The sequence below is a fragment of the Vanacampus margaritifer genome, chromosome 4, assembly GCF_051991255.1.
Source record: "Vanacampus margaritifer isolate UIUO_Vmar chromosome 4, RoL_Vmar_1.0, whole genome shotgun sequence".
Taxonomy (NCBI): domain Eukaryota; kingdom Metazoa; phylum Chordata; class Actinopteri; order Syngnathiformes; family Syngnathidae; genus Vanacampus; species Vanacampus margaritifer.
Window position 1 is genome coordinate 19803301 of NC_135435.1, and position 13138 is coordinate 19816438.

Here is a 13138-nt window from a genome sequence, read left to right on the forward strand (position 1 = left end):
GACACTTCAACATGGTCACCAGAGGTGAGGGTCGAACCCACAACCTCACAGATGGGAGCTGGCCACTCTACCACTGAGCCACGCTGCCCCATAATCTAGTATGGAGACTGCGAATACAGGCGCTAATCAAGCTTACTCAAGTGCCCTCAAATAACCGAAACCCAAACCGATGTGACCCAGATCTCTTCACTTATTTAATGGCTAATATAGTACAGCTAAATTCCCCACCTCTCCCTCAATAATTTACCTCCTGGTTCAGAATGGGGAGTCAAGGGGTGATGGGATATCAGAGAACGAAGAATTGTGGGACAGCGGGCCACACTTGCGGTCATCAAGGCCAGCAACAGTGCAACTAATTGGCCGAGTTCTAAATATTTAATGGTGATGTGACCTGATTGGCTGCTTTAATTGTTCCAATTAAATGATTCAATAGCAGGGCAGGAGGAGAGCCAATCGATTGAGACAATGACCAGCTCAATATATTGAGCTTTTTACACTGACTTTCCATTTAAGTGACTCAAAAATTGATCAGCTCTTTCTGTTGCGTAGTAAAAGCATTTTATTATCCACCATTTTTCTTAAAAAAGTGAAAACAGGCCGTCCTCGTGTCCCTCCATTGTTTCCTCCTCAAAAGTAATTTTCTTAAGAGTCAAGGAGAGCACAGCAGCCAGATTATGCTCCACCACACACATACCGCACACACGCACGCTCAATATACAAATCCAATCAAACTGAGGGAGTGAACTTGTCTCCACCCAAACTGGATCAGAAAGAAGTGGCAAAAGAAAGAGTGACGCATAGAAGCGGGGAGTGTTGGCAGTGCAGGTCCCACTCCAGCGTAGCAGCTCGCCTTTCATCAATGTCCTTGAGAGGGACACGAGAAAGGGAGCGATGAAGAAGAGCTGGAGAAAAGAGAGACAGGAGAAGAAGTAGCTGGAGGATGTGAGACGCCACAGAAGAGGAGAATAAATAAGCCCGGCCACACTGTCTGCATATTTCTTCAAGTTAAAGTAAAATAAGTTTCAAATATTCCTGTGTTGTTGCGGCATCATAGGGAGAATATTTATCAGATGATGGCAGTAATAATTACCCAGCTGTTTATAGCAGATAGAGGAATAATTCATGCAGCCAACAGCCCGTGTTGGTGGCAGCGGCGATGACTCCAGCACATTTAGTAAATATGCAAAACAGCCTTGCTCTGCTTTCCTAATTGCCCCCATTGTCCCACCGCGTGCCCTTATTAAAGCCCAGGAACTTTAAGTGTCTCGCTGACAAAGTGATAAATTGTTGGGGTGCACAGGAAAACTGTGGCAGAGTGGGGACTGCGCTGGGGTCTTGACTTCATTAGGCTATGCAGAAGGAGAGGGAGGATGAATGAGGATGCACGCGGAAGCACGGTGGTGGACTGATGGCGGTGGAGGTAAGAGGAAGATACAAACAAAGCAAAATTAGAAAAAGAAGAATGAGGAGATCCTGGCCAGGAGATAAAGAAGGTAAAGGGGAAATCAATCCCAATTTTTGTTGTTGTTGACAAAAATATGTTCTATGCAGCCCCACTAGTTTAAATATGTAATTCTGGTTAACTCATTCACAGCCATTGACAGCTATAGACGTCAAAAATTCATTTGAACCATTTCTATTAGTTTAACATTTTTTTCCACTTTTATTAACAAGAGTATGAAAACCTAGAAAAAAGTGAGTTAACTATTGAAGTCGGGCAATTAATTACAATTAAAAAATTTAATCGCCTGACGCGATAAAGAAAAGAGAAAAGATTATTAAAAATTAGGGGCGTCAGGTGATTACATTTTTTTTTAATCGTAATTAACCGCATGACTTCACTAATTAACTCACGATTAATTATAAATTTTATATCTGTTCTAAATGTATAATAAAAAAAAATTCTAGGTTTTCGTACTCTTGTTAACAAAAGTAGATTTTTTTTTCTATAGCCGTCAATGGCAGTGAATGAGTTAATATTGCGTTAGTGGTATATGAGTTAAGCAGCAAAATCCAGCTGTTTTAATCCATCTCAGGGGGTGGCCATTTTGCCACTTGTTGTTCACTGAAGATGACATCAATGTTGCTCAGGGCTCAGCCAACGACCAACCACTGCACACCTGTTTTCTGAAGCTGCGCTGTGATTGGGTGTTACCTGAGACCGGAGCAACAATGATGTCATCTGCAGTCGACAGCAAGTGGCAAAATGGCTGCCCCCTAAAATGAATAAAAACAGCTGGATTTTACTTCATAACTCATATTCCACAAATGTTATATTAAGCAGAATGTCATGTTTAGATTGGTGAGGTCACATTTATGATTTAACATATTATTGTCAATAAATGTTTAAGGTTGACTTCCACTTTAAGATCAAGTGGTGTACAAAGATCAAACTGGTATTTAAAAGGGAAGACAACCCCCAAAGTTTCTTTACAATAATATGTGGCCCCACTAGTCTAAATGCAGCATTCAGATATAATATTGTGTTTGTGCCTTTGTGGTATTTGAGTTAAGCAGCAAAATCCTGTTTTTATCCATTTAGGAGGCGGCCATTTTGCCACGTACTGTCGACAGAAAATTCGGAAAATTGGTGAGACGTGATTGCTCGTGATGACAAGATAAAAAACCTGCCTTCAGACTTCTGCTAGAAAAAAAAAAGTCAGGAAAAGGCTACTAGAAAATCTGAAATGTATTTTGGATTCGTGTGCCGACTCCCATTTAACATGATTTTGAATGTAATTGATTAATTCTGATCACAGCCAGATCAGACTTATAAGAAAATATGCACATTTATGCAACCAATTTATTTTGCGTGTTAATTTATAACTTCTCCAATCAAAAAGAAAGAGCATGTGGTTATGTAGCTCTAATTACCATACGCATGTAACTCATGTATTGTCTATAAGAATAGTTTGGAAAATATCAACAAATCAGCAGTCGTCCATCATCCCAGGAATGAATGTGATTGACCAGAGTGGTTTTACTGTATTTCAAGTTTTTCTCTTTATCTGTTATTAACTTCATATTCAAGCAGTCATAAATTAATCATAGCATTATTTGTTCACATTTATTATTACTTCTCTCATTGTTTAGTTATTGCGCTTTCTGTGGAAATCCGTTTCATCAGCCTTCGGATTGGCTGAAATGTTATGGTTGGGGTTATAGTGACACCTGTTGCTTTGGCATGTGCTTGACAGACTGAATGACAATGGCACTGCAATGTAACAATCATATTTAACACAATTGCCCTTAAATGCTTTTAAATAATAAAAACATATTTTCTAAATTGCACTTTGAAAACCAGTTTAGGTGTAAACTGAAATAACCCAGGAAGAACAGGCAGTCGAAGTAATACCCCAATATGATTACCATGCACAGCCGATCGGCCTGCTCTAAATGGGGACCATTAGTCCAACTTTGCATAATTCATTCGGAGCGCTGGACAGACATACAGTTTCACAGAGGAAGGGAGCACACCGGAGGATTAAAAACCAGACCTTTGCGGGATGACTGATCAGGCAGCAGCTCACAGGATGTTTCAAATAAACGCCCAAACGGCATTAATTGATCGTGACCTCGGTGGCACTAAATAAACATGTGATTAACTGGAGAGAAAATGACCTCAACACCTTCACCACATCAGAGGAGGGGCTTTAGTAAATGCATGTGCCATAGGGGATGTCACGGTTGACAAAATTAGACAGAACTATTATTATTATTATTATTATACTAGTTTATAAAGATTGTTTAAATTAAACCCGTTTGTTTCTTAACTCATTCACTGCCACTGAAGCCAAATTTTTAATAATTTTTTGTTTTTTTAAATCGTAAGTTAACGAGTGAAGTCACGCGATTAATTACAATAAATTTTAATCGCCTGACGCCCCTAATTTTTAATAATCTTTTCTTCTTTTTTTTTAAAGAAACAATAAAAAAAAGATTAATACAAATTAGGGCCGTCAGGCGATTAGAATTTGTAATCGTAATTAATCGCATGACTTTAATAGTTAACTCACGATTAATCACAAATTTTTTATCTGTTATAAATGTACAATTAAACAATTCTAGGTTTTCATACTCTTGTTAACAAAAGTGCAAAAAAAAATGTTAAACTAATAGAAATAGTTAAAATGAATTTTTGACGTCTATAGCCGTCAATGGCAGTGAATGAGTTAAGAGCACTAACAATTGAGATATGCAAATTAGGTAGGTGAAATGAGGTACTTTCAGGATTACAAATGTTCAATTTAATAATTGTATCATTGTTAAAGTTATGGAATAAAACTATCAGAATACTTGATGAGGTTGTGCACGTATCCATCTGTCTTTGTTATTGTGGTGAGGTGGCAACACTTCCTTAATTGTCTTTAACAGGCTGCTCCCTCCTCCCTTTATGAAAAGGTGCAAATGCTTTTGTGAAGTGGGGGTAGAAGTCAGTGATCCAAGACGTATGTTAACAAATTTACATTTAATTTTAGCAAAAGCCTAAAGATATGTTGTGGTAAAATATATTAACAAAGTTAAAATATGATTTATTTAACTAAGTGATTTTTTTTTTTTCAAAAGTAAAAGATGGTGTAGCTCTAGCAGTAAGCCCTGGAGCGTGGGGTGTTTTATTAATGCAGCAGCTGGGGTTCACATCAGAGGCTAATTTTTAATTTCTTCACATCGTTCACTTCTTCGCTTAGCCTCGAGCCTTTCAAGGATTTTTCTCCTTCCCTCTTCTGAGCGTTCTCTTTGTCTGTGTCACTTTCATTCCCTTACACTTTCTCTGAGGTAATATCTAGTTCCGCAAGGACGGTGTCTCACTCGCTTGGTTCCTCATACACCAGTTCAAGGTAATCAAGCAGATCATATGATGTAATCTTGAGTAAATAATATTGACCAAGCTTATGTTTCTGTATTACTCCTTTAAAGCAAATTTCCTTTTCTAGTGCCCTGGAATGATCTTGTGCAACTCTCAGTTTTGCTCTGCTCCATTAATTGGCTTAGCTAATTTGTCTTTTTTTATTTTAATGCTTATCTGTTAATTACAGTGGCCGGGAGGTGCAAAACACTTTAACAATACGAGAAACACTTTTACATAGCTGGAGGCAAATTTACATTTTAAAAAACATTTTTACAAATCAAAAAAACTAAATTACATTGCCATAACAGATTTACAAGTCCTGAAACAAATTTACATTTGAGAAAACACATTTACAAGACGGGGAACACTTTTAAAAACGCCGACACAAGTAACTTTTTTTAACCGGAAAGGGCGGACCAGTAGAACCGGAAGTGATAAGTAGTTCGTGGTGACCCAAGATGGACGGCTGGCAAGCGGTGTTTTGCCTCTTTTGTTTATCGAACATATGAGCCGATTGACTCAATTCTGTTTTTCGTGTGGTCGGCCTTTGGAGTTTTTAAATGTCGCAGCCCAGACGGGAGGACCAGACGCTCGCCGGACGTCAGGAGACGGACTGCGCTTTTTAAAAACTCCAATGACCGACCACACGAAAAACAGAACTGAGTCAATCGGCTCATGTGTTTGCCGCAAAATGGGCAAAACACCGCTTCCCCGCCGTCCATCATGAACTCCTTGTTATTTCCGGTTCTACTGGTCCACCCTCTCCCGTTGAAAAGTTACTTGTAAATTTGTAAAAGTGTTTCGTCACTTGTATATTTGTGTCGGCGTTTGTAGAAGTGTTTCACATCTTGTAAATTTGTTTTCTCAAATGACTTTATAAATTTGTTATGGCAATGTAATTTTGTTTTTTGATTTGTAAAAATGTTTTCTAAAATGTAAATTTGTCTCCAGCTTTGTAAAAGTGTTTTGCACCTCTCGGCCAACGTAGTTAATACACTTGATATTTATTGTCAGCTTAATTGCAGTGCCGTCTTTCAAGAATCAAGTTGTATATTGTTTAGAGAAAAAATCATGATCACATGTAAAACAATATTGGACTCCACACTACATACAGTGGATCTAAAAAGTGTACACACCCCTACTCCAGCCATATTTTGTACAAGTGTGCATATACTCTCGCATTGCCTCTCATAAATGGGATCTACATTTGTCCAAAATTAGTAAATATTATTCAAACTCACTAGTCACTACATACTTGCCCCCATTTAGAGTGCCTCTGATTAACCGCAAATAGATTTCACATGTTCTAGTAGGTTTTGACATTGATTGACAGATACCACATATCCGTATTGCTACTCTCTGCGCCTCTTCTGATCAGCAATTAGAAATTAGAAAATTGCCATTACTTTCATGTCATTTTGAAGTGAAAATATATTGAGAGAAATAGGTCTTTCTTTAAAATGATTTCAAAAATACTCGTGGTATCAGTAGTGACTATTCAAGTTGAGTACTCATACTGGTACTGGTCTGAAAAAAAAAAGTGGTATAGAACATCCCTAGTTTTTCACATTTTTTCTTTTTACCTTACTAATACATTGGTTCTGGATAGCCTTTCCAGATAGCTCTTGCGTGAATAGAAGCTATGGATGTATTTTCGCACATAGTATCCTCGCCACCTTCGCTGGATCTGTAGAGAGGAAAAACATGAAAGAAAACACATTACGTAAATAGATGACATTATTAATGGCCTGAACATCGGCCTTAAATCACACATCATATCATGATGCATTTTTTTTTCCACTGTCAAGGTGGGATGGACAGCTGTCACAGCTGCATACGTTTTAGTGCGTCGCTGCGGATTGATTGTAGAGGCTGCAGATTAGCCTCGCCTCACACACAAACACCCACACATGAGAGTGAAGCATTGTGAGGCAGAAGGCTGGACGTCCTTCAGACTAATTAGGAGATTAAAACAACGGCGAGTAAAAGAATCATCACACCATCAGACGAAGGGATAGGAGAAACAACGGATGGAGGATGGGGCAAAAAAAACAACAAAGAGCAAAATGAGAATTAACATTGATCTGCTAGTCAATAGATAATTTTAAATAAAGTAATTGCCGCCTCTCGAGTTCTTGCTGACCTTTGTTGACAAGTGAAATCGATGCTGTTGAATGTGATACAAATCCGAGGTGCAGCATGTAAACATTGGTTTCTATTATGGTCCTAATACATTATCCTCCGTTAGCTAGCACCATAAACTGGAGGGGAGCGACAAGAATGATTCAAAAGGAAGTGTCACGGGGGATTCAGGGATGATTGTTTCTCCCACTGTGTCTTTTCGCTTCCATTCACACACTACCAAATATTTCTTTGGTAATAAAAGCTTGGCAAGAGCCGTCGCCCTTCACGGATTCGTTCTTGTAAAGGGTCACTGGCACTGGATTTCAGACTTATTCGCATGCGCGCACACTCTTAGAGAGAATCAAGTGAGAGTCTGCACACCTACCAAAGTTTTGTTCCTAAACTTTAATAAGTGGACATTGTAATTTCAAACAAACAAATAAAACAAAAACACACACTGGAAAGGGACAAAGACCGTTGTTTAAATGCGAAGGCAGTATTTATTACACATTCCATTTATTAGAATAAACATTTTATTGTAGCGTCAAGTATGTATGGGGTAAAAATATAGCGTTCTACTCCGTGCTTAGTATTTTCTGAAGTTGAATATAAATAAGCATTGCTAACCATTTATAATCTTATTTTAAGATACATGGGGTAAATTAGTGTTTCTTTTTCAGTGGCTATAAGTAACTCCTCTTCTGGGGCCAGTGGCTTGGTCAAGGGTAATGCCAGAACCGTTCCTATAATGTTCAATTTGACTTTAGTGTTGGGACGACATGATAAAATCCAGACAAAATCTCATTAATCTCAAGAAGTGAAACACTAACTTGACAAAGAAAAGTCTTATTTGGCCCCTGAGGGGTTCAAATTTAGGTCCTTCTTCCATCACCAACCACGGAGTCAATTCCCTGCTCCATTCGCGTTCATTTCCTTTCCATTAAAATTGCTATCGTGCTCTAAAAGAGGAAGCTGTGATATTTTACAAGGGTCATAAAGGAGCTTTTTCTCCACCTTAAGTAGCTTGTTCTCCACTCCACACGGTGACAGCAACCCCTAACCTTTCATCCCAATGACCTCCACCGGCAGGGTCTACTCCTGGATATATCTCCTGCTTAATATGACATTTATTGAAATAATAGGGTGGTCAGTTTTGGTTGTTTCGTTTTGCAATAAAAGTGTAAATCTTAAAGCATTACATTTCCAAGCTTTTCTGACAAACATTTGTCCAGCTGGTCAGCAACACAACCTCGTCAATAAAAGCTGGCGGACTTTCTTTTTGTTGGCTTATAAAACCCCTTAACGGTTGACACAGAATGAAGCTGTTAGCCAAGAGAAAAGGGCCACACGGAATTGTGAAAAATATAAGGTTTCTGTGTTAAAATGGCAAGAACAGTCATAGGTGGAGTGTAATGATATATGGGCTGAACAATAGTAACTAAGTTAACTTAACTCATCAAGGGTTGGACCAAAGCTATTATTCTTCCTGTATCTTAGTAAGGGGCTTTCTTACCAAGACATTTTAGACAATTGTGTAAATTGTGTAAAGGTACTTTCAACTTTGTGGGAACAGTTTGGAGAATGCCATCACTAGTCCTGATCTCAATCAAAATAAGGTTAGAATAAACTAGAACAGAGATTTCAGGTCCAACATCAGGCATCCTTGACCACGCAAAAAAAAAAAAAAAAAAAAAACACAGAACAGTTGAAGTTAATATAACTACAAAAATACATTAGTTTATGTAGGTAAATGTCCCCATATTTTGTACTACTGTACATAAAGCATCATATACACACATGGAATGCACATACGCAAGTAGAGCTCCAGATTGCCCCTAAATGATGGCATTTTGCTCCTATATTTGGAGAAGTGCAAGTACATTTTTCACCTATTTGCACATGCAAGTGCGACCAGTAAATTTTCAATTATTTTTGATTTTATTTCTACATTTGAATATGTTGGAGCAACCTCCCTTAGACTGATTTTTCAACCCCAATTTTTTTTCCAAGATCAAAGGGTTATTAAGGCAACCCGATTTGAAGATGTGGAAAAGATCAAGACAGCTGAGCGGACTTGAAATATCTCTCTCGGGACGCTACTCATAGAACATTTTTGACAGACCTAATTATTTTGACTAAAATTGAAAACAAAGATGTGACAATCAAGGTCTTTTTTCCACAATGAAGGGATGTGAGAATGTTCTCACAAGCCACTCCTTATCAGGTGTCTCAACAACAAACAAAAAAAAACACACACACTGCTATGATATTTACCCTGACTGCCATCTCATTGTAGAAATTCATCTTCATGATAAAATATGCTTCCTGTGAACACAAAAGGAAAAGATGACGTTACATGTTGTCTCGCAGCCCTCTGATCTGTCCACAGCAGGCATCAAAGATGAAGAGCTCTTTATACATAATATATTTCACACAGGCAGCACAGATAGGGCCACTCCAGAAAAGGAGAGGAGGGGAAAGCAACAGTGAAGAGAAAGACAAAGAGTCAGGGGGTATGGAGGTAGAGAGAGAGAGTGATTAGGGGGACTTTGTATCAAGGGGAGGACAGTGCTCTCTTAATACACCAACACACGCGAGGGCCAGGAAAATCTATGGCGCTGAAGCAGCGAGCTAATAGAGATGTATGACGGCCAAACGCTCTCCTCTGGATTTCATAATCAATGACAGAGCTGCCAGAAGAGACTTCACAAAAGGCCAGAGAATATGCAGCGGCACACTCAAAGCAAACGCACGGGGCCGACCACTGGGGGCACATTTCGGGAGCAAACTGGAGAGTGGTCCATAAAAGGGATTCATATCTCAACATATCTTTTTTTTAATAACAACGCGGCAGACACAGCGGAGATTTGAAAGGGGGCTGTAAATTTAGCTTGGTGTTTTGAGATGAGAGACTTTTGTAGAACTCACATTATTCATAATAAAGAGTGGAGGGAGTAATACAAAATTGAGATCCGCAATAGGTAGACTGGACTGATCCATACTCAGACTAATACAATTTTGATGAACCTGCACGACTTCCGGTATTACCGCACACACAATAAATACACAAGCAAAGGGCATGCTTGTAGATCCTCCCACATAGCACAGCTTAGCCAATCAAAATGTTTGTTCAGAGTCTATTGACCATGCTTGTGTAATGAAAGCCAGAGAACACTACAACAAGAGAACACAAAAATTCGTCAATAAGATTGACACTTAATTTAACTGATTATTAATTGACATCCCAGTCACAGGACAAAGTATTTGGAAGCAAATTAAAATGCATTCTACACATTATGCTTAAAGACATTTTCCAGAACTGGACCTTTTTCAACTTTTAATGGAGGAATCCTGGATTAGAAGAAAAGAGCCTCAGTGGGCTAATTCAAAACTGTGAAAAGTGTGAGTGATTCAAATGAGCGCTCGTCTGTTCCCAAACAGCTTCTCTTTAGCCCATATGTGCGTTGTGACACATCCTTCATCGTTTATATCAGTGCCCCTCGCTGCCTTCTCCCCCGTTTTTTTTTGAACGCCTCCCAAATGGCGGCTGGCAGTTATGCTTTAGCAAACAGTCAATTTAGGGGCATGATAAATAGCTTGTTGTGATACGTTTACAAAACTCAATCCAGGGGAAAATTACATGTGAGAGCGCTGGGTATTGGATCCGGTATCAACAATCTGTTCAATTAAGAAGCAGTTGGAGGCAATATGCCGAAAAGGCGGCCTTGTTTTACTAAAGCACACAAATAGACTCACACACACACACACACACACATACACACGTCACACATACACTTCTACATGTCTGCTACCACCATTTACCTCACTCTATTCCTCCCCACACTAGTTCTAAATGCATCCCAGGAATTGCAATGCAGATAAAATTCCATCGCATATTACATCATATTTCCTAAGTGCTAATTTCCCAATGTATAATGAGTGAATTATATTTCTTGAGGTCAGATGCAGGGACTTAGGCATATATAAATTGAATTCTAATGCATGCTATCATAACCAAATCAATACATCTATAGCTGCTCCTCGTTCTGGCTTACCATCACCATTTGTCTGCAACGTGCCCTTGCTCTGAAGCCCCGCCATATCTTCTGTATAATGACTGCCTTCTCGTGCAGATGCCTGTCATGAAGTCATATTGGGAAGAGGATTAGATGGGTATTTTGTACGGCTGAAATGGGGCGGAAAACTTTAATTAAATTGTGATTCTCTTTGTTAGTGTGTCAAATAAAACCTAAAATGCAAGACTGTCAGCAAGAGCTGCAAATGAAAGAAAAAAAAGGTTTAAAAATGGCTATCCTGCATGAAATTAATTTAAATTAGGTGTTGACGATAGGGGGGGGAATCAATTATAGACTCATAACACTTTTATTGAAAATAAAGATAAACAGTAATTTTGCTTTCTGCTCACAACTGTTATGATGTAAAAAATAGAATTCAAAGGTCACAGGATTGTTAACGTAAAACACACACATACACACGCACACAATTGCTGCTCCTCCAGGCCTTTCTATCATGCCCGATGAGCCTTTTCCCCCTTTATGCAGCTGCACACATTTGTATTCATCTTCAAACATACTCTAAATGCAAGTCCATTGCAAATCTCCACCTCCAATGAGGCCATCAATTTCCAAAAGGCCATTTATACACCTGGAAAATCAATGCTTATAGTGGGATAGCACAACCTCAGAGTTGCACTTAGGCGGCTAAAATTGTTGCTAATTATCCACTTAACGTATTGATCAATTAACTAAAGTAATCTGAATTAACCTACTGTCTGGAAGTTTGTCTGCTGACCCTGCAGAATGGTGCTGGGGTCACAGTACAGAACAGGCATAGAGGCATGAGTGTGTGGAAGGAACACACAGAGCAAGCGGCATTTATTCCTCAAGGCCATTTACAAAGAAGTCGTACAATTATGGGAGGGAGCCAGTATCAGGGTATTTCCTGTAAATTAACATATTGCCTAGAATGTTTTAAGCCCTGGAGGAAACGGTGAAGCTAAAATGGCTGGGATTGTATTAAATAAAAAGCAGTAATCTGTCAGATGACAAATGAAGACTTGGTACTTTGGTAGGCTATAAAACATTACCTGATGTAAATGCGCACCCTGTAGCCTCGGAACCAGCTCTGAATCCGAAGAGCAGCAATGAGTTCCTGCTGTCTAGTTGCTTCAACTAACCTGAAACAGAGGGGGAAAAAATAAAAAATCTTTTCTTTCTTAGAAGAGAAAAGGTATGTTTTTGTTAAGTAAACATGACTACACTATGCACTAACGTCTGTAAATACATCTGGTTAAATTAATTCGAATGACAAATCTGCCGCTATCAATCCACTTTTGATTGATTTAACCGTGTGTGCTTAAAATAAACTAGTACTTATTTATTCATGCCTTATTTAGCGTGGCTCTAGCTTAGCCTATTTAGCTGTCACATCAGCATAAACTTGTAACCTGCCTGTTTGTGTCGTGCATCGTTACCTTGCTTTATAGAACTGTAGCTTTCGGAACTCGTCGAGAACGCATTGAATCTCCAGGAGCTCCGCCATGTCTACTCTGGCGTCCGTTTACGGTTGCCGTGGAAACACAACTGTCAATCAAAGAGCGTTCGCTAGTTACTTCCGGTAAAAAACGTATTTTTGTTTAACTCCATTTATTTTATGCCTCTCCTCTTTGTGATCCATTTATTCAAAAAGACCGATATAAGTTTTAAAATTTCGTTATTGAATACAGTGACGAAAATTGCCACCATGAACGTTGGGAGCGACATGATTGTTTTAAAGCAAATTATGCTAATGTGGGCCTAGCGTCAGTCCCTACACGAGCTCGACCGTCCTCGTCCAAAAGGTGAGTCACATTTTGATATATTTGTATCTTTCTGACTGCAATATACCAATAGACCTACGTAGTATGAAGATGATTTTGCATGATGAATCTAGTCGACTTGAGTTTACTGTGGTTGTAATCTGCGATATACATTCATTCAATTTAGTAAAACAAACGTCCCAGATAGGAAAATGTTTGGCAGAATGTTTTGCTATCTCGGCAGTAAAACAGTCTACAGTCAAATATTAAACGACATATTTAGAAAACTCCCAGTTAAAATATATTTGTGTTAGTTTAAACAAAAACAAAAACAAAAAAAAAACAAA

At 38.7% G+C, this 13138-nt stretch overlaps 1 protein-coding gene across 1 annotated transcript in view; it reads right to left on the reverse strand.

The window, feature by feature from the left end:
• The window catches only part of spata17 (spermatogenesis associated 17), a 36522-nt gene extending 23925 nt beyond the window's left edge, over window positions 1–12597 (reverse strand). The window contains exons 1-5 of the mRNA XM_077563979.1: window positions 12468–12597; window positions 12081–12170; window positions 11029–11110; window positions 9248–9298; window positions 6433–6536 (exon numbers count right to left, since the gene is read on the reverse strand). Coding sequence (XP_077420105.1) covers window positions 6433–6536; window positions 9248–9298; window positions 11029–11110; window positions 12081–12170; window positions 12468–12535 — 395 coding nt within the window. The 5' untranslated portion in view covers window positions 12536–12597. The remainder of the gene's footprint in view (window positions 1–6432; window positions 6537–9247; window positions 9299–11028; window positions 11111–12080; window positions 12171–12467) is intronic.
• Window positions 12598–13138: the final 541 nt, after the last annotated feature.